Genomic DNA, 21,942 nt, shown 5'->3' with positions numbered 1-21,942 from the left:
ATGTGTCATTTGAAAGGGGCTATTTATGTTGGGAAAGGCCTTCTTTTAAAGTCTTACGCAACCTTTCAAAAAATGGGCCATAGTGATTTCCGACTTCAGAGATTTTTGCTGAGCATTTCAAACACATCCTTAGACTTGGGGCTTACAACTTTCTTTGTTCGTCTAGCATGTAGATGGAAATATCCTCTCTCAACCTGAGCAAGTAGATGGAAATAGACCCTGGGACCATGTGCAGCTGTTCTTCTCTCCTCCTACCTCTCCTCCCCATCTTTGATCCCTCCATCTCCACATGGCATGGCCCCAGAGTCACATTCAGAGCTTCCCTGAACAAGTTCTGTGAGATTCCAGACCAAGCTTATGAAGAACTCCAGGGGTAGAATCGACATCTGCTTGAAGCTTTCTCATCATGCAGGGTGTGGCTCTGTGAAAACCCACCTGTTGCTGGCTCATCAGTCAGGCTTGGATCCTACCGGTCCTTCCTGAGCTAATTCCTCTTCTATCTTGATGTGTGTGAATCAGAAACTGAGCATTCCAGCCAGGTGTGGTGACACAGACCTGTAATCCCAGCACTTTGGGAGGCTGAAGTGGGGGAATTGTTTGAGGCCAGGAGTTTGATAGCCTGGGCAACATAGTGAGATCTCATCTCTATACACACATGTGCCTCCGCCCGTGCATGCACACACACACACATGCACACACACGTGCGTGCACGCCAGGCATTGTGGTGCATGCTTGTAGTCCCAGCTACTTGGGAGGCTGGAGTGGAAGGATTGTGTGAGCCCAGGAGTTGAAGCGAGTTCAAGTACAGTGAGCTATGATTGCACCACTGTACTCCAGCCTCAGTGACAGGGTACGACCCTGACAGAAAGAAAGAAAGAAAGAAAGAAAGAAAGAAAGAAAGAAAGAAAGAAAGAAAGAAAGAAAGAAAGAAAGAAAGAAAGAAAGAAAGGAAGGAAGGAAGGAAGGAAGGAAGGAAGGAAGGAAGGAAGGAAGGAAGGAAGGAGGAAGGAAGGAAGGAAGGAAGGAAGGAAGGAAGGAAGGAAGGAAGGAGAGAAAGAAAGAAAGAAAGAGAAAATAAACATTCCCAGAGCAAGTATAAGAGTATAACAGGCAGTGAACAAAATCCCTCTTTGCCCTGACAGTTCCATGAAATGAACTAGTCCTCAAAGAAAACTGCCCTTTCGTGAGAAGCGTGGGTATTTTCCCCCAGACCATCCTACTATCTTCAAGCAGATGGGTTTCCATGCACTCTCTGGCGCTGACAGCCCCCTGCTGTGCCCTCTGAACACAGGCACTACAAAAAACCCATTCCACCTCTTAAGATTTGCACCTTGCCTCCAAGATGAAGCCTTGATGCTGGCATCCGAATGTATCCAAATAAAACCTCATTCTCTTTCTTCCTCCTTTGTTTCCACACGTGCGTGCCGTGGCTTCCCTAGAGCAGCTGTGGTAGACAGTTCCTGCTCCCAGGAGACAGCTGCACATTGTAAACACGCACCAAGATGTAAACCTGTACCAAGGTCAAAGTTTCAAGGTGTGAACTCCTTGGTACAATGGTGAGGTTTTGTTACATGCTGGTACGTAAACAAAATACCAAAAAGGTCTTAATTTTTTGCTACATAGAATAATTGTGTTCATAACCCCACATGGACAGACACATCATTAGTTAAAGGGAGCCAAAGAAATTATTTCTATAGTAAGGGTGACAGGGTGGAGGCTGTGAGGATGTTGGGGGTGGATGGGGAATTGGAGACAGGGAGGCTTCAGAAAAAGAGAAAAACAAAAAAGTGGGATCTAAGTAGGGGAAAGCTTATAGTCTTCGTGAAAATCAAAAGCTGTGGCTGTCAAACTTTTGTGTTAGTACCATGGTGAAAACATATTTTACTGGGTTGTGCGCGCCTCCCGCCCGCGCGCACACACAGATGTATGATGGAAATCAATCTAAAATAAAATGTTGCATAGCTAGCTATAAGCGTAGGATCTCTCTCTCTCTCTCTCTCTCTCTTTCTGTGTGTGTGTGTGTGTGTGTGTGTGTGTGTGTGTGTGTGTGTGTGGACGCGAACAGCGGGCGGATCCGGGCGGAGCGCACCCTGGGGCTGAGTCTCTGGCGTCTCACCAGCCGGCCTGACCGCGCGTGGGAGGAGGGCGGGCGCGACGCCGCCGGGGCTGGAAGGTCGCGGGCGGCTGCTCCGGGCTGCAGCTCCCGCGGCGGTGGCGGCGGCTCTGGACACTGCACGGGATGGACGCGCAGGACTGCCAGGCTGCCGCGACGCTCGAGCCGCCCGGGCCCCCAGCCCATGGCTGCGTGGCCGCCTGGTGGGACATGGTCGACCGCAACCTGCGGTGAGTACGCGCCAGGTCCACCTCTGGCCGTGCCCCGACGGCTCGGGCTGCGCGGGAATGGGGCAGGGGGCGAGGGTGCGGCCGAGGCCTAATCCCCTCTGCCGGCCCGGGCCCAAGGCCCGGCACTGTGGCTCCCGGGGGACCTCGGCGGCCACCTGCGAACTCTAGGGCTCTTTGATTGCCCTCAGTATCCTCAGCCTCAGTCCCAACCTGGACCAGCGATACTCTCAGGTTTGGTATTTCAGGAAGTTATAACTTTTGGGGGCGTCTGAAATACAGATGTCAGGGAGATGGCTGGATTCCTATACCAATCTCTATTATCTGACCATTTAGCTAACATACAAGATGGATCTGAATGACACTAGTAATAGTGACAATAGTAATATATGTTGTAATCTTGGACGGGGTTCTCTTAGGTCAAGGGCCTATCTGTGTAGGTGGAAAAGGATGAGAAAATCCCTACCTAGTTCCCTGAGTGTGAACTCCCTGGCACGTATTTAAAGAACACACCTCCAGTATGCTAAAGACGTATACAGTGTGTTGAAACCATAACTTGGTATTACCTGTACCAAGTTCTTACGTTGTTTAAATCTGAAATGTATCAGTGGGTGTTTTGGTTTTTGTTTCCGTTTTGTTTCTCTCATGGATCCTCAGTTTAAACAGTAATCTTAAATTACCGGAATCCACCAGCAACATATTGCCAATCTTGTTCGCAATGAAGCCAAGTATTGGTTGGGGATCCTGGACCCAGGATATGTGGGTATTTCATTTAGTTTTGTTGGTGTGGGAAGGTATTGGCATTTTCACTTCCCTCTTTCTATTCCTTTTGTTTAATTTGTGCTGATTATAAAATATCCAAAAATAATATCCAGACACAGGAGACCTCACTTTGGAGTGCCCAGACAGAGTGATGAGGACAAACAGGGATCTTTTCTCTCTCTCTCTCTCTCTTTTTTTTTTTTTTTTTTTGAGGGTTTCACTCTGTTGCCCAGGCTGGAGTGCAGTGGCACAATCTTGGCTCATTCCCAGGGCTCAAGCGATCCTCCCAGGTCAGCCTCCCCAGTAGCTGGGACTACAGGTGCCTGCCACCACACCGAGCTAATTTTTGTATTTTTTGTAGATATGGGTTTTCACTGCATTGCCCAGGTTGGTCTCAAACTCCTGGAGCTCACAGGTTCCACCTGCCTTGGCACCCCAAAGTGTTGGGATTACAGGTGTGAACCACTGCACCTGGCCTCTTTTCTATTCTTTTTTATTCTTGTTGCAGACAGCAGAGTGCTGGCAGCTCTGCAGGGGCCCAGTCACCTAGAACTCATGCCTTCCAGCTCTGTGTTGGATCTGAACACCTGGCAGAATGTCCTGATTGCACTTGTCAACTGCATATTAACAGGACTTCTCTCCCAGAGGTGAGGATTCTGGGAAAGTTGACATCTAATGTTTCTCACTTTGACGATCTCTGTGGAATTGATGGCCGATTATTTAACATTTATTTGGCAGTAAATGGCATTTATTAGGCAGAGAATCAAAGTTGCACTTCACATTCATAGAGAGTAACCCACTTTGTTGATAATGGAGTGGGAGATGGGGAGTTGGGGACTATCTATTACTTGCCTTACTAACTGGTGAAAAAAGTCTCAAGAGACACTTCCTGAATAAAACACTAGCGCATGTCTTCATCTGAGCAGAAGATTATCGGTCTAATGTAAGATGTGCTGAGGCTGAGGCCCACACCCATTTCCACCATCCCAAGTCCTCTTTGATTCTTGGAGCCGGGTTCGTTTAGATGAGCAAACCTTCATGGAGGGCTTGTCATGCCCCTGGCCCTGATCATGGCCCGGGAACTAGTGGGATGTGTTGTGAGACCTAAGAAGAACATTTTTTCATATGATTTTTTCAATGGCCATTTTTTTAATGCCTTGGGAATCTAGTTATTTATATTATAAAATTTTTTATCAAATCCATTTGCTGCTTAAGGTGGATGGGCCAAGGAGAGTAAGTCTCCACCTTACAACTGGTTTTCTTTAAATTAGAAAAATGGGGCCAGGTGTGGTGGCTCATGCTTGTAATCCCAGAACTTTTGGAGGCCAACGTGGGCGGATCACGAGGTCAGGAGATCGAGACCATCCTGGCTAACACAGGGAAACCCCGTCTCTACTAAAAATACAAAAAATTAGCCAGGCGTGGTGGAACACACCTGTAGTCCCAGCTACTCTGGAGGCAGGAGAATTGCTTGAACCTGGGAGGCGGAGGTTGGAGTAAGCCAAGATCATACCACTGCACTCCAGCCTGGGTGACAGAGTGAGACTCCATCTCAAAAAAAAATAATAATAACAATAATAATAAAAACAAAAGTGGAAAAAGTGCTCCAGAAGGAAGCTGGGGGAAACCAAAGGTTTATTTTCCTCATTTCCCCCTATTCCACCCCAAGTCATTACAATCCTAGATAGTGCTCAGGAAATGTCCATGAGTAGGCTGATAAATGTATTCATTCTTTCCACAGGGTTGGTTCTTTATGATCTATTGGACACTATTCTAGTCTTGGTCACACAGCAGTAAATAAAACAGACAAAAGTCCTTGCTCTGTGGAGCTTACATTGATTCATTTGCAATTCTAAGTAAAAAAAAAAAAAGAAAATGAAGCCCTTGCTCTTTCCTCCAAAGCTACCAATAAATGTTGCCTCCATTTCCCTTACAAAATAAATGCACTTTCTTTCCATTTTCAACCTACGCGTCAACAAATATTTACTGAGCTCAGCCCTGGGCTGGACAGAGTGAAGTGTAAAGGAAGCATTCTATGCCATGTTGTTCTTGTTGTCTGTGGCCTGATAGAGTGGGGAAGATAGGGCTAATAATGGGAAAGCCATCAGAGAACAATTCAAGGCCAGCTGAGGCCCCGTTATTATTTGTGAGAGGAAAGACAAGAGAGGAGAGGTCACCATAGGATGATGTCTCCAGGAGACTTTGACAAGAAAGAGATACTTCCGTGGCCATGAAGGAAGAGGGTATTTGGTTGGGAGGGTGTCTCCTGGTGGTTGGTGACAAACAAATGTCGACTGAATGAATTGGCACATAGGTTGAAGGTACATGTCTTAATATTTGAAATAGTAAATGTAGTTAGATTTGGGCTTCCCAAAGTTGGTTTGCAGAAACCTCTGAGCATGAGTGATTCACCCTGTAGCAGCTCAGACTCCACCAGCTTCCACCAGTAAGAATCATACAGTGAGGTTCTGAGGCCCCTGCGGGATGCTGTGCAGTTACAGCTGCAGCTGATCAAAGGGCAAGCAAAAGAACACCAAAGCACCAAGGTGGCCGTTTGATGTGGCTGGCCGTTAGTGGGGATTGGGCTGAAACTGCATCCTCTGCTCAAATAAGGTCTATTAGCCACTGGTGACTTTTGATCCCCTACTGATCTAGGGGAAGTCAAATTGACAACCCCTTAGTTAAAAGAAGCTGCTTTGCATTATTGATGCTCGGAGGATCTGGTCACTCTGTTCTCTTCCTGCAGTGCATCTCAGAGAAGTGCCTCGAGCTATTTGAGAGAAGAATTCTGTATGAATTATTCCTTAAAAACAGACACACATTTCCCTCTACTGCCTCTGCTTCCCAAGCAGACTTTCAAAACATAACTTAGCGGGAGACTACCCTGCCTACCTTCAAAAGACAGCTTAGTGGGAGACTAACAGGCAGGGTGGAGGTGAGTGAGGGGAGCTTAGAGGGAAGCCAGCAGGAGCCAGCGGCTGGAAGGAGGCACAGTTCAGCCTCAGGTTCAATTCTGTCCATTTGGGCTTGATCTGTGGCTCAAAGTGGCTTCTCTGGGTTTTGATTTCTTATCTCTAAAATCAGAACAACAATGTCCTCTCCTTCCTGCCGCCTTCATGGCGGGGGTGGTGGGGTGCTATTTTAAGGTATTATGAAACAATCATTTTCATTTCTTTCTTTCTGATTTTATGAGTAGGCAATTGCCTGTGTATGATGTACTTGAAAAATCTATCCATTACCCTTAGCCCACATATCTTTTCCACTTCTTGCAGAACTGCTGGAAATTCATCAGAGATTCATTATCTTCTCTCTTTGTGTCTCTTCCAAACACATATAAGTGCTCTGATTTTTAATTCATTAACACTTTGGGGGAGTTAAGTTTTTTAGAGGTCTTTCTTTGATGACTTTGTTATCAGAGGGCTCCTGAGAATACAGGAGCAGGAAGGAGGAAAGAAGAAAGGACCGGACCCTGGGAGGGCTAAGGGGCAGAAAGAGATCTTAAAACAAGATTGTCTACCAGCAGAATTTTGCCAGAGGTCAGCCTTGTTCCTGGGGTTCATTTCTGCTTACATGGATGTCACCAGGACTGTGACATCCTGGAGATCCTTACAGGACTATGGGATCAGACAGACTTGGGTATGTGCGGCTCTGCCATTCATTGGCTTGCGACCTTGGAAAGATTAGTTAACTTTCCAGTCTCATTTGCAAAGCAAAGGTAATAATTATCTTCCAAAAATACCTCTGGTCTGGCAGAGAAATCAGGGCAGGGGGAGACAATTTATCAAAAAGGCTTTCTAACCTCTCGACCTTACCATTTGATTATGTTAAACAGTCTTAACAATGACCTCTCACGACATGGAAAGGGACTTATTTAATGGCTAATGTGGGCAAAAACTGGAAGCAGGAGGTGATGACATTGACCTCCTGTATCCCTCATTTCTCTAAGACCCTCACAAGAGAAGTGGCTTGAGACAGAGGTGTCCTTAGTCACCCCTCATGGACAAATCGTCACTTGTGTGCTGACAGCTCCTGATTGGGTGGTTTGTGTCACAGGGAACAATAGCGTAGGCAAGATGTGCACGCGCCCATCCCACTCCCTGACCAAGCTCCAGCCCTGTGCCTCATGGGTCCCTCTCTTCCAGGGATCTCATCTCAGAAGTGGGGTCTTCTAACACTGGTTCATTTCTCCTAAGATGCAGCCAGAATATAGAGGATCTAAGGATTATTCCCTCACTGCCTGAGACTAATGATAAGAATAGCTAACACGTATAGTGCAGAATTGTGATATAATTAAAAACTGTGGCAGCTGTTAAACTGTCTGAATCCTGTTTACTGGTGACTTTGGGGTCCAGTCTCAGCCTTCTATGGGGCTACAGTAAGGGACCAAACCTGGCTGTGGTGCAAACATTTCCCTTCCCCTCCTGTCCCTGCCGTGTCCTGGCTTTTTCAGCTGCTGGTTGGGGCCCTGCCTTATTGCTCTTCTTACCTGGTTTCCCCTTAGTCCCAGTCTTGACATGCCGTATAGATAATTCCATGTCATTGTGTAAAAAGATTTTGCTTAAATACCAACTGACCTGGAATTCCCACTGTTAGTCTCTGAAATTTGGGGGCAGATCACCTGAGGTCAGGAGTTCGAGACCAGCCTGGCCACCATGGTGATACCCTGTCTCTACTACAACAATTAGCCAGGCCTGATGGCGGGTGCCTGTAATGCCAGCTACTCGGGAGGCTCAGGCAGGAGAATTGCTTGAACCCAGGAGGCAGAGGTTGCAGTGAGCTGAGATCATGCCATTGCACTCCAGCCTGGGCAACAAGAGCAAAACTCTGTCCAAAAAAAGAAAAAAAAAAAAAAAAAAAAAAAGAGAAAGCAAAAGAAAAAACCAAGACAAATGGATTAATTTCGAAAACCTTGTGTGTTTCCCAATATCTTGCAGATCTTTTCCACACTCCTGTTCAACGCTCGGACGAAAAATTGCTGCTCTGTATGACAGTTTTACTAGTAAATCCTTAAAAGAACATGTTTTCCCTCCTCTGATAGACATGTTAATTTATTTTAATTTTTGTAAGTATGGACCTTCCATAAATTTGCCTATATATATTTTTTTCCCCAAATAAAGACCTCACTATCCTTAAAGTTGTGACGTAGTGAAAAGACATGTCAGCTGTAAAATTGTGGCTAGACTGAAATGGTCTGAAACTTATTTAATATTGACTTTGAAGTCTAGCAGGAATCCCTGCAAACTGTTGGAAGTAAAGAGAGATGCATGGCCTTGTGGGTGAGGGTTCCATTCAAGAGCTGACTTCAAATTAATTCATTGTTAATATGGATACCTAACTGCTTACTGTATTCTCTGCCTTTCCCCTTCCTCTTCTTATCTGCATCCCTTAAAGATGAGAGAGAGAGAGAATAGTGCTGATGTAAGGAATCTATTTTTCCTCTGTTTTTTTTTTTTTCCTGCTGAGCTATGTGTTAGTCAATTTAACACAGTCCTTCTAGTTCTTACCTGCTTGCCTCCTGGTGTGTGTGAATTCTGGACATTTCTTGCCTGTTGACTGATGACTAGGTTTCACTGAAGTATCAGAATACTTATTATTTTCTTCTAGGCCTTTTTACCTTCTTAGGAGAATGGTCTCCTCTGCTTTTAGCCAGAGACAAGGATAAGGATTGAATCACTCTGTTTCTGTATTATGAGCTACCACACTGATGCTATTTTAAAATCTAGCTTTTGGGTTTTTGTTTTTTCCCCTCTTCTGCAGGCTAGTCCTAGTTGATAAAGTAAAATACTCTGCTAGGAGTTTAGTGTAGTAGCTTGCAACTTAGAAGCCTGTTAACCTATGTAGGCTAATTCCTTTCTTTGATTGTGATTAAAAGGCATGGAATTTGATTCTTGGAGTTGATAATGATTTTTACTTTCCAGTCAAAGCCCCATTTCTTGTGGATTTAAAGAAACCAGAGTTAAAGATTCCTCACACAGTGAACTTCTACCTGAGAGTTGAACCTGGGGTGATGCTAGGGATCTGGTGAGTGCACGGATGGGACACTGGGTTGCTTGATGGGACAGGTTTTCCTGTTAGGACGCAGAGGAGCAGTGCTGTGTTCCCCGCCCATGGAGAGGTCAGTGCTCCTGGAGGTACCTGGAGGCTGTTTTCTATACCTTCCTCTTCTGTTGATTTGCTTGATTTTGCTTTCTAAGAATTTTGCTTTGGAGTATAGACTTTTAAGTGTTGCCTTGGCTTCTGGCCTCACCCACCCCTTCTGCCTTATTCCATACCACCTTTGCCTTCATGCCTTCAAGTCCAGACACACTGCCTTCCCAGGACACGCTCTGCCCTCAAGGCTTCCTTCTATTTCTCAGCTCCCTGCCTTCCCTCTTCTTGCCTTGCTGTCTACTCATCTATTGGATCTTACTTCAGTTGGTAATTTTCAGGAAAGCCTTTCCTCACTGCCCATTTTAGGTATGTGCTGCCATGGCCACCCATGCTTGTCCCTTTTGACAATTATTCCCATTGTCATGAAATAAATGTTTGTGTGATGATTTGGTTAATATTTGTCTTCCTTACAAGACTATAACTTCAGCAGGTGATAGACTTTGTTGGTGGGTTTTCATTGCTTAGCACAGTGCTTGGCACATAAAGGACATTCAGTAAATATGTCAGATGAGGTCATGAACATTCTATTGTCTTACAATGCTAACCTTAACATTTCTTCTGTTTAGTTGTAATACTCATTCTTGGCTGCCAAGTTTCCAGTGATCTGTTTTCTATTTCATCTCCCTGAGTTCAAACCTTTGATCATAAAATGTTTAGGAACCAACACGTAACTTCTTCCTATTCTGCAGGGTACAGTTCATCCAATAGTGCTGGAATTTAGAAATCTTTTTATTCTTTGCTTTTGCCCCACTGGTCCTTGGTTTGGTGAGTCAGCTACCTCGTCAAGATCAGCTCATCCAGCAGGCAGCAGTGCCTGTATTCTGAGTACAGAGGCCCTGGGGATGATGGCAGACTTTCTGCCCTTAAATGATGGAGAGGACAGAAAATTTGTCACCCTTAGCCAGTTCCCCACATCCCATGGTGACATGTCATATGGCAGTGTTCACATTTGCAGCATTTGTTGGTTTAACAAAGTGGAGAAAATGGAACTCACGCAGACATTTAAAATCACAAGGTTACTTGGTTTCTGGAGCAAAATGGTTTAGTGTTTTAGTTCTTTTCTCTTACATAAACGGGTTTCTTTTTAAATTATTTCCTACTTGTCTCTTCAGCCAAATTCACGGCAGATGGTAAATATCTATTATCTTTTACTTGTTTCCCTTTTTTAAAAAACAATTTCAATGTACCTAAGAACAGCAGTCTTGGAAAATTAGCAGGTGCAGAAGTCAGAAGAACTAAAACAGTAAGTCATTAAAAGGCGTCTCTGTGCATGGGGACATGGGGTAGGGCCGTAGTGGTTCTCATCATAAGACATTTTGTGGTGTTAGATTTTTATTTTTACCATGTGCATATATTACTCAGATAAAAAATTAAAATATATGTATATATATCATAAGGATAGCTTCAGCCTTTGGCAAGGATAGATAATTCCTCTTTCTACATTTGTTTAAACCTCCCTTGCTCTTCAGGCACACAGTCCCCAGCTGCTGGGAGGAGGAAGCCAAAGGGAAGGACCGTTGCTGGTACGAAGCAGCCCTTCGCGATGGGAACCCAATCGTTGTTTATCTTCATGGCAGTGCAGAACACAGGTCAGTGGCTCTGCTTACGTGTTTTTTTTTTCAAGAGATTGAGCGCATTTCAGCCCCACGGGGGAATGAAGAAGGACAGGGCTCTGTTTTTAACTCTGTAGGCATGCCTTCACATATTTCTTTTCCTTTGTTGAAATCTGAGGGTGTTCTGGCAATAAGCTTCGCTTGAAAAGATTATTCTATATATAGAATAATGTGGATCCCTAATTAAGAAGGAGAAAAGAATAACTCTTCCAAAAGTTGGATGTTGATTTTAAAGAAAGTGATGATTCTTTCGCTCCCTAAGAGTGTCTGAAATGATGGATTTAACCCATGAATGACGGGAAAGGGAATAGGCACGCATTATGGGGGAGAGGAAGAGCCATTTCCAGATGAGAGATTTTTCAGAACACTACAGGGGAGAGTCCTTTATTTAACTTTAATGTTACTAGCTGAAAATATGACTCCTCAAGAGAGGTCACATGGAATTCTGACCACAGGTACTGGGGACCGTCTGACTAATTCTAATCTAGAATAGCCATACCTCAGCCCATTCTCTGTAGTCCCAACCTCGCTTTGTAATAAAGAACATCTCCCAGGAGTCTGGCTCCCCTTTGATGTGCTGTCAGAGCCCTTCTGGGCCTGTGTAATTATGCTGGGTGATGATCACCTGCTGTGACTGTGCCCCTTCAGCTTGGGGCAGGTGCGATGTGCCTCGGAAACCCACAGATCTCCTCCACGTGGGGAGGAGCACCTGCTTGTGACTCCCTTCCTCCTCGTCTTTTTCTGGCAGGTGACTCGCCTTTCTCAAGACTCGCCTTTTCTCAAGAGACTTTCTTGATGTGTACATTTTAGAGCCACATTTACTGAAATTTCCTGTGAAACCCAGCATTTTTTTTTTTTTTTTTTTTTTTTTGAGACAGAGTCTCACTCTGTCACCCAGGCTGGAGTGCAGTGGCGCAACCTTGGCTCATAGCAAGCTCCGCTTCCCGGGTTCACACCATTCTCCTACCTCAGCCTCCTAAGTGGCTGAGACTACGCTGGAGGTGCCTGCCACCATGCTGGGCTAATTTTTTTGTATTTTTAGTAGAGATGGGGTTTCACTGTGTTAGCCAGGATGGTCTCGATCTCCTGACCTCGTGATCCGCCCGCCTCGGCCTCCCAAAGTGCTGGGATTACAGGTGTGAGTCACCGTGCCAGGCCCGAAACCCAGCATTTTTACATAGTTTAACTTTGTATTGATTTTGTAAACTTGGGCATGATGTTACAATGTATTTATTTAAAGGACCTTGTGGATCACACAGCATGTCTGCCCCTCTGTGTAAATCCACAAGTGCCCTCAATGAGCCCAGATTTCCTGGCTCTGGGATCAGACGCAGCTTGCTTTTGTTCTCTGTCCAGAAGTTCAGCTTTCTATCAGCAGTCCTGAGCTGCAAGTAATGAGTACCAGACAGTACTCTCCTCAAATGGGAGATTACAGGGAACCTGTCGAGGCATCAAAAGCAGTGGCTCTAGACTTGAGATCTGTGGAAGCCCCAGAAGGCCCATGAACTCCTCTCCACAATTGTACATAAAATTTGAAGTATGGGTACATTTTTTCCTGGGAAATGGGTTCATAGCCTTAACTAGAAGTTCAAAAGGCTCCATTACATATACATACATATACATACATACATTACATATACATACATATACACACATACATTACATATACATACATATACACACATACATTACATATACATACATATACATACATTCTATCTTAGCCAATGTAATGGCTCTAAGATAGAACTCAAATAAATGACTTTTAAGAATTCTCTGCCTTTTGATGAGTAGTTGCCAGGGCTTGGCGGGTTAGGGAGGAAGGAATAGGCAGAGCACAGAGGATTTCTAGGGCAGTGGAAATCTTCTGGATGACACTACAATGGTGGATACATGTCGTTATACATTGGTCAAAATCCATAGAATATCCAACACCAAGAGTGAACCCCAATGTAAACTAGGTAATTTGGATGATAATAATGTATCCATGTAGGTTAATTGATTGGAACAAGTGTACCACTGTGGTGCTTCGGATGTTTATAGGGAGAGAAGGTTGTGTGTGAGTGAGGACAGGGGTTATATGGGAACTCTGCATTTTGTGTTCAATTTTGTGGTGAACCTAAAACTGTTTTAAAAATAAATTTTATTAATTTCTAAAAAAAATAAACAGGTCACAAAGACCATCAGGCTTCTTCCTGAAAATACAGGTCCAATCTTATTCTGACAAATGTTACACAGAAATCTCAGTCACAATAAAGATTACAACTACTAACTTCTTATTCACAAACTTAAAATAACATCTACAATACAATTAAATTTAAAAATTCTGGAAAGAACCTTGTACTTCATCATAATAAAATTGAATTTGTGAGCCGGGCATGGTGGCTGATGCCTGTAATCCCAGCACTTTGGGAGGCCGAGGTGAATGGATTACGAGGTCAGCAGTTCAAGACCAACCTGGCCAAGATGGTGAAACCCCATCTCTACTAAAAATACAGAAATTAGCCGGGCATGGTGGCAGGCACCTGTAATCTCAGCTACTCGGGAGGCTGAGGCAGGAGAATCGCTTGAACCTGGGAGGCAGAGGTTGCAGTGAGTCGAGATCATGCCACTGCACTCCAGCCTGGGTGACAGTGAGACTCTGTCTCAAGAAAATAAAATAAAATAAAATAAATAAAATCGAATTTGTGGTTGCATTAGTATGGCGACATAATAAAAGTCTCTGTCTTTTGAATGATCTTTGACGCTTGCTTATTAATGTGGTTAACATAAAGCAGACTATTTTTGGGGAAAAATAATTTTGGTGCCTACAGGGCTGTGAGCCTCTCCCCTTCACTTCGTCTTGCACTTAAATGGCAGAGTGGACAGGGTATAGGCAAATCTTAGTCTAGTGCAGCCTGACGACATCATCCCTTGTTCTGAAAGTCACTTTCTGGAAACTATTTTCCTTTAGCTTCTAAGAGTATTCTTAGAAATAAGTTTTACTGTGTAGAAGTGAAAAAAGGTGGATTATCAGCGCTTCATCAAATGCTTGTATTGAGAAGCGCTACAAAGATCTGGCCAGACCTCACCGAGAGGAACGCCGGCCCAGTGGGGAGCCATTGATCATTCACCCTGACACATCTGAGCTGGCTCTGACACCAGAAAGCATTCCCCCTTCTCCTAGTTATTTATTCCTCCAACCTGAAAGAGAAAGGCGTGAGCTCAGATACCAGCAGCAGACAGTGATTGTTATTGAACTTGTCAACATCATTCCTAATTCTCGCTTTTTTTTTAAACTTCCTTCACAGGGCAGCTTCTCACAGACTGAAGCTAGTAAAGGTATGTCTGAAGCGGCCTCAAAGCACCCATTTCATAAGTCCTCATGAATGCTGTTCGATAGTCATAAGATTGTCCTCAGGCCCTCCGTGTGGTTGTCTTTTGAGAGGTCTCCAGGGTACTGGTCAGGGTGGGTTGTGGTGTCTGGGGCTCAGAGTCCCACCGGTGGACTTCTGCTCCTACACTGATCAAAACAGAACTGAGCTTCTCTAGGTCCCTAAGTACCTTCGTGAACTTAATAATCTCATTGCCAAATGGAGGCAAAGGCATTTTTATTTGCTTTCTCTGAGGGCTGGGGGATGGGTTGAGAGAGCTTTGTTGTTGTTGCTGTTGTTTTTGAGATTCTGTTGCCCAGGCTGGAGTACAGTGGCGCAATCTCCACTTACTGCAACCTCCGCCTCCCAGGCTCAAGTGATTCTCCTGCCTCAGCCTCCAGAGTAGCTGGGATTACAGGCGCCAACCACCACGTCCGGCTAATTTTGTATTTTTTAGTAGAGACAGGGTTTCACCATGTTGGCCAGGCTGGGCTCGAACTCATGACCTCAGGTGATCCACCCACCTCGGCCTCCCAAAGTGCTGGGATTATAGGCGTGAGCCACCTCACCCGGCTGACATTTTTATTTGCTTTCTCTGAGGGCTGGGGGTTGGGTTGAGAGAGTATTATTAAGGTGCACAATGGTCACTCCTTTTAAAAGAAGCAACCTTTTTAGTTTCTAGTGGTTATAGGCTAAAGACACAGAATGTCTGCTCTTAAAAGTCATTAAAGGCTGGGTGCAGTGGTTCACGCCTATAATCCCAACACTTTGGGAGGCTGAGACCGGGAGTTCAAGACCAAGGTCTCAACTTCATGAGACCCTGTCTCTACAAAAAAATTTAAAATTCACCGGATGTGGTGGTACTTGCCTGCAATTCCAGCTACTCAGGAGGCTGAGGCGAGAGTATTACTCGAGACTGGGAGTTTGAGCCTGCAATAAGCTAGGATTGTGCCACCACGCTGCAACCTGAACGACAGAGTGAGGAGACCCTGACTCAAAAAAGAAGTCATTGAAACCCTGGCTTCAGCCCATGTAAGGCTTTGTAGAGTAGCATGGTGGCCACACTTGCTCTCCTCACTCCCTGCTGCATGACTCTGGCTTGTTGGGACAGCCCCTGTGTTTCCAGGCATGCAGAAGATGGCAGGCTTTCCATTAGCCATATCTGCCTCAGAACTGGTTGAGCAAGCTGCCTGTTTATCCTCTTCCACCCTCTGGTTAGGTCATCTCCGCTGCAGGTGACCGGCTGTTGACCACAGGGACTTGGTCTCTCCTCCCACATGCTGGCTCCCATCTCGGAGTTCTTTCCTGGTCAAACGATATTAGTGGGGCCCAGAATCCTGGCAGTACCAGTATCTCCAGTGCTTTCTTCATCCTCCCTCCCCTGTGCAGACAGGAAGCTCCTCTCCTGTCCCCTCCCCTCATCCCCTTGTGGAGCAGCAGGGGTCTGGGTGCAGCGTTACCCAGGAGGACCATGTTTATTCATTTTTAGTTTTGCTTTCCCCTCTGCACCTTGCCCTTTGCATTCCCCACATGGAACGCGGTAAAGCTGATGCACATGAGAATGTGCGTGCTTTTCCCCTCCCACTCAGAGCTGTCTCAATGTTCCCAGAAAGGAGAAGAGCTGTGGGTGTGAAATGCAGACCGGTGATCCTTGTGGTAGTTAGGATGGGTGGGGGAGGAGAACGGCTGGTACGGCAGGACTTTGCCCTCAGGCAGATTGTGGGTAGCAAATGCCACTGTCATCATTCCCCAACAGGACCAAACTTCCTTAGCCCTTCCTTCCCTCCTCTGGAGAGGAGATTTAAAAAAAAAATAAATTTTCATTATTAAATTTTCATTCATTCATGTATTCATCATGGCAACAGACTAATACAGCTGTTTTCATTTATTTGCATTCCCACCTAGTTTTTATGTCTCTTTATAAAAAGCTTTTGTTACTATGATTGTATCTATATGCACTTTTATGTTGTGCTCTTTTACTTCAAACTATTTTGTAGACATTCTTCCGTGTTTTCACAGTCATGATAGTTATCCAGTTTAAAGGCTATATCATTCTCAGTTATATTTATAAGCAATTGTTTACTTAACTATTCCACTGCTGTTGTATATAAGATTTTTTTTCTTCCTAACTAGTATTGTTTCAGAAAACTCTAAGCACCTAGCTTTTTCTTCTTTCGCGTCTTTTTCTAGAGATGAATTCTTAGGAGTAGGGTGTGCTGCTGGTATTGTTCTTGGGTTGTGTTGCCTAGTGGTCCTTCAACACGTGCTGCAACACACATGGATATTCCCATTTTCCTGGATGCTTAGCCGCCATGTGCCTTGGCTAACTTTTTTGGAGGGAATGTAACAGATATGTAAAAGCTACATTTAGCTCCTCATTATTAGTTCAATTTGTGTTTACAAGTTCCTAATGAGGTTTTGCCACCGGATCTAAGATGCAGTAGGAGAAGCACAGTATTTGGACAGAGGAAGACCCAGGAGTGAATCTTGGTTTTAATTCTAGCGAATTGGACGATGTTAAATAAGTTACTTAAACTCCACAAGACGCAGTTTATCTGTAAAATGGGGATAATGTCTACTTTACAGTACAGTTGTGAAGATTAAATAAAGTTTCAAAAGTGTCGGCACAGTAAAATTTTGTCCTTTTTTATCTCTCTTTTCTTTATCATTGTATTTCTTCTTATTTATTTATTTATTGTTTTTTGAGACGGAGTCTCTGTCGCCCAGGCTGGCATGCAGTAGTGCAATCTTGGTTGCTCACTGCAACCTTAGCCTCCTAGGTTCAAGTGATTCTCCTGCCTCAGCCTCCCTGGTATCTGGGATTACAGGCCTGCACCACCATACCCAACAATCATTGTATTTCATTTCATGACAAATTATGTTTTCATAGTATCTCCTTCTTTACCTACTAAAAGCTTGGCAGTGGTCTCATATATTAGAGTGATCTCTTTATTTTTTTATTGAAATTAACTCTTTTTTCATATTTAATATAAATAGCTTCCACTTTTTGATTGCCTCTACTACAACTCTGTGTAGAGTTCTTATTCTCAAGGAATTTTTAAAAAAAGACATTCATAGACCTAAAGGCAACTATTATTGTTTCTCAGTTTTCAGAACAATATTTACATATGTAAATGTTAAATAACTTGGCCAAGGTCACACAGCAGGTAAGCGGCAGAGCCAGCGTGAGACCCTGCGTGTCTGACCCTGCTCAGCCTTCCTGCTCTCCATCTCTCCCACTGAGCCTTGGCTTCTCAAGTTGGAAGTTAAACACCAGACTTCAAAAATACATCTTTCCCCACCTGTTAAACTAGTGTATATGCTTTGAATGTACAGATACCTAGAGCATCCTAACTTTAGAGAGTTTCTGACAGTGCAACAAACTTTCTTTTTAATCTTCATCTAATATAAAATACTAGCTGTTTCTCTAGGTTCTGCAGTTAAAAAATAAATACTAATGAACAAGTTAAAATTACCTTTGAAAGAGCCCTCCTTGTGATGTGATATGGATGGATATAGGGAGGAGAAACCTTTTCTGTTTACATCTTCTAATTAAAGTGATAACAGCTCCTTTGTTACCTAGGTGCTGAGTGATGGTGGCTTTCATGTCTTGTCTGTTGACTACAGAGGTATGTGTTAAGAACAGTGTACAAAGATTTTTCAATAAGTGGGGGGCCTCTGATGACCCCTCATTTTGAAGGCAGTGATACTGTGTTTGCCTTTTCTTGCTGCCAGGATTTGGGGACTCTACGGGTAAGCCCACAGAGGAGGGACTGACTACGGATGCCATTCGTGTCTATGAGTGGACCAAGGCAAGAAGTGGCATCACTCCCGTGTGTCTCTGGGGCCACTCTCTGGGTACAGGGTAAGTGCGATCTGCAAATGTGTCCTGAGGCAGGTCCTGGAGGCTTTAGTGTCCTATCAAAGGCAGCAGCCAGTAGTGGAAGGAGCACTGAGCCAGAAGACAGGGACTCTTTGCTGATCACTTTCACACTCTAGAAGTGGCTGAAGATCTTGCCACCTCACCACGCTGTTTGTAAAACAACAGAAGGTCCCTTCAGCTGTATGGTTATCTATTACATTGAAGTCCAAGTCTTTCTGAGGGTTTTAAAGAAAAGGATCCTTGGCCAGACGGGGTGGCTCACACCTGTAATTCTAGCACTTTGGGAGGCTGAGGTGGGCCGATCACTTGAGGCCAGGAGTTCAAGACCAGCCTGGCCAACATGGCTAAACCCCGTCTCTACTAAAAGTACCAAGAATTAGCTGGGCTTGATGGTACATGCCTGTAATCCCAGCTACTCAGGAAGCTGAGGCAGGAGAATCACTTGAGCCCAGGGAGGTGGAGGTTGCAGTGAGCTGAGATTATACCACTTCACTCCAGCCGGGGTGACAGAGTGAGACTGTCTCCCCCCCCAAAAAAAAGAAAGAAAGAAAATGACCTTTAATATAGGGCCTGTGGAACCCTTTGACATAGTGTGCAAATTTTGTATCTATATGCATTTTTCTAACCAGAGAGCCCAGAGCTTTTATCAGATGCTCATACCGGAAGTTGCATTTGTACTGTTAAGTTATTGCTTAACATAATGTCCTAATTCTCATTGCTTTACAGAGTTGCAACAAATGCTGCAAAAGTGTTAGAAGAAAAAGGTAATATAAAATGCTTAAGTGGTATAATTTCCTATCTGAAGATGGGAAAGTAAAAACAGTCAAGAGACTATTGTGTACACTTTGAACATACAGACACCAAAAGCATCCCAACTTTAGATGGTTTCTGGCAGTGCAATGGACTTTCTTTTTTATCTCCATTTAATATAAAATAATAGCTGTGTTTTCAGGTTCTGCAGTTAAAAATAAATATGAAGGAACAAGTTAAAATCACCTTTGAAAGAGTCCTCCTTGGCCAGTGTGGTGGCTCATGCCTGTAATCCCAGAACTTTGGGAGACTGAGGCGGACGGATCACGAGGTCAGGAGATCGAGCCCAGCCTGGCCAAGATGGTGAAACCCTGTCTCTACTAAAAATACAAAAATTTGCTGGGCACAGTGGTGGGTGCCTGTTATCCCAGCTACTCGGGAGGTTGAGGCAGGAGAATTGCTTGAACCCAGGAGGCAGAAGTTGCAGTGAGCCGAGATTGCCACTGCATTCTAGCAAGAATCTGTCTCAAAAAAAAAAAAAAAAAAAAAGAGTCCTCCTGGTGATATGATATTAATTTAAATTACAGGATAAAAAATACTGTATCATTAAATGATACACAGAACTGGCTTTCTGCAGTCCTTCCTAGTAATATTTATGTCAGGGTTTCTCAAAGTGATCTAACTGTTTGTATCAGAATCTTCGACCATAGCTGATTTGAAGAATTAGAATCTCTGTGAACAGAGTCAAGTCATTTTTAAAAAATTAAAATTAGAATTTACTCCATATATAGAGATGCTATATAAATGCAAATATTCATTACCCTAATGCCATACAGTTTAAATATTTACATTACAATTATCTGCTTTTGTGTGTGTGTGTTTTCCTCATCTTTGTATGGCTATTTTTGATTAAGTGCTACACATGGTTTATGGAAAATCGTAGAAATGATTTGAGGCTTGAAGTGATATTATCTTCTTCCAGATATAATTTACTCTTCCCCTGAAAGGCAGTTATGGTAGGGACAGATCACCTCAATCTAATTAGAGATTGAGCTGATCTGAAGCTGGTCTTCAATCTTTATGATGGCAGGTCTATTTCTAGTTCACATTACTCCTAGAGTGTAGTTCTTTGAGATCATAACCAAAAACCTGAGAAATGTACTGAGGTCCTCCTTCTTGTCAGATCCTGAACTCTAATTTCTGTCGTTTGGATTTTGTGAGAATGCTGAAAGTTTTGTCTTGTTTCTGATCCTCTCAGCCACAATTATTACTTTCAACTGAGTTGAGGGAAAAGGCAGCTGAAACTCTCTGGACTTCTCTCTTTTAGTATTGGTTCTGTAGTTTCTCACTGATCAGTAACTCTAATATCCATTCAAACATATATGTATACATACCTTAACCAACCATACCTTTTCTAATTGTTCTCAGAGGCAGTGTTGACCAAAACAACCCAGTCAACCTCTGGCACATTCTTAGCAATGGACTGCAGAACACTGTCTTCCTGTAGTACTTTTCTTTCTTTCTTTCTTTTCTCTTTCTTTCTTTTCTTTCTTTCCCTCCCTCCCTCCCTCCCTCCCTCCCTCCCTCCCTCCCTCCCTCCCTCCCTCCTTCCTTCCTTCCTTCCTTCCTTCCTTCCTTCCTTCCTTCCTTCCTTCCTTCCTTCCTTCCTTTTTTTTTTTTCTTCCTTTGACGGAGTCTTGCTCTGTTGCCAGGCTAGAATGCAGTGACGCAATCTCGGCTCACTGCAACCTCCGCCTCCCGGGTTCAAGCAACTCTCCTGCCTCAGCCTCCTGAGTAGCTGGGACTACAGGTGTGCGCCACCACGTCCAACTAATTTTTGTATTTTTAGTAGAGATGGGGTTTCATCATGTTGTCCAGGATGGTCTCAATCTCTTGACCTCGTGATCTGCTCGCCTCGGCCTCCCAAAGTGCTGGAATTACAAGCGTTAGCCACTGCGCCCGGCCTTTCTTTCATTAGTTATGCAAGCCACGATGACCTGGTTGTGTTCATAGAAGAAGGTAGTGGTTTTCAATTATCATCATGTGCACAGAAACCTGTTGGGGAGGGGAGGGTGGAAGCGTGTTAAAATGCACATTCTCAGCCCTCATCCTGGAGAATCTGACTCATAAATATGAGGTGGGGTCCAGGAATTTGCATTGTTAATAACCTTCACAAATAATTTTGGTGCACGTAGCTCATGTACAAGATCTTGAAGACCCCTTATCTAGGAAAGATGGTATTTGAATAGGGGAGGTACTGATTCCTTTCTTTCTTTCTTTCTTTAATTTTCAAGGATGCCCAGTTGATGCTATTGTCTTGGAAGCTCCATTTACCAACATGTGGGTTGCAAGTATCAATTATCCTTTGTTAAAGGTGAGACTCTGGTTCATCTTTACAAGGGATCAAAGCAGGCTATTTTGATACAGTGTAGGCTATTTCTACATGTCTATGTTTATTGACAGTCTTCCTTTTCTTAAGTAGTTTTATATGTTTTTAAGTCATTCTAATCTGAGACAGTTTATTAACCAGTTACCACAGAAGGGAACCCATGGCTTTCGGGTTTGATATTTCTTTTATTTTCTTCTAACGATATCTCTTTTATAATTTTGTAGTAGATAGACTTGCCTTAAGTTTATTCTTTATTTTTATTTTCTTCTTAAAAGTGAAAGCAAACATTTCATGCATCATTTTTGAGCCCTATGAATGTCACTTATATATCTCTCATAACTTTATCGTAAGAAACTTTCTAGAGAATTTAAGGAAGCTGCCAAATACTTTTACACAGTATCCCAGATAAAGAGAACAAACTTTCTAAGAAAATAAGTACAAAGGCTGGGCATGGTGGCTCCCGCCTGTAATCCCAGCAATTTGGGAGGCTGAGGCGGGCAGATCACAAGGTCAAGAGATCGAGACCATCCTGGCCAACATGGTGAAACCCTATCTCTACTAAAAATACAAGAATTAGCTGGGCATGGTGGCGTGTGCCTGTAGTCCCAGCTGCTCGAGAGGCTGAGGCAGGAGAATCACTTGAACCCGGGAGGCGGAGGTTGCAGTGAGCCCAGATGATGCCATTGCACTCCAGCCTGGCCA

General features: G+C 43.9%; 1 protein-coding gene across 3 annotated transcripts in view; it reads left to right on the top strand.

Annotated features, from left to right (window-relative positions):
• The first annotated feature begins 2,116 nt into the window (after positions 1–2,116).
• The window catches only part of LOC105481835 (abhydrolase domain containing 12B), a 30,584-nt gene continuing 10,758 nt past the window's right edge, over positions 2,117–21,942 (top strand). The window contains exons 1-9 of one of the 3 annotated variants that reach the window (XM_011741600.3): positions 2,117–2,343; positions 8,037–8,164; positions 9,021–9,123; positions 10,722–10,841; positions 14,156–14,186; positions 17,802–17,847; positions 17,954–18,083; positions 18,828–18,865; positions 21,146–21,225. In XM_011741600.3, coding sequence (XP_011739902.1) covers positions 2,240–2,343; positions 8,037–8,164; positions 9,021–9,123; positions 10,722–10,841; positions 14,156–14,186; positions 17,802–17,847; positions 17,954–18,083; positions 18,828–18,865; positions 21,146–21,225 — 780 coding nt within the window. In that variant the 5' untranslated portion in view covers positions 2,117–2,239. The remainder of the gene's footprint in view (positions 2,344–8,036; positions 8,165–9,020; positions 9,124–10,721; positions 10,842–14,155; positions 14,187–17,801; positions 17,848–17,953; positions 18,084–18,827; positions 18,866–21,145; positions 21,226–21,942) is intronic. The other 2 variants (XM_011741601.3, XM_011741602.3) reach the window with 2 other exon arrangements.

The sequence above is a fragment of the Macaca nemestrina genome, chromosome 7 (genome assembly GCF_043159975.1).
Source record: "Macaca nemestrina isolate mMacNem1 chromosome 7, mMacNem.hap1, whole genome shotgun sequence".
In the NCBI taxonomy this organism is placed as follows: domain Eukaryota; kingdom Metazoa; phylum Chordata; class Mammalia; order Primates; family Cercopithecidae; genus Macaca; species Macaca nemestrina.
The sequence above is the reverse complement of the archived record's forward strand: the minus strand, read 5'-3'. Positions and strand labels throughout refer to the sequence as shown.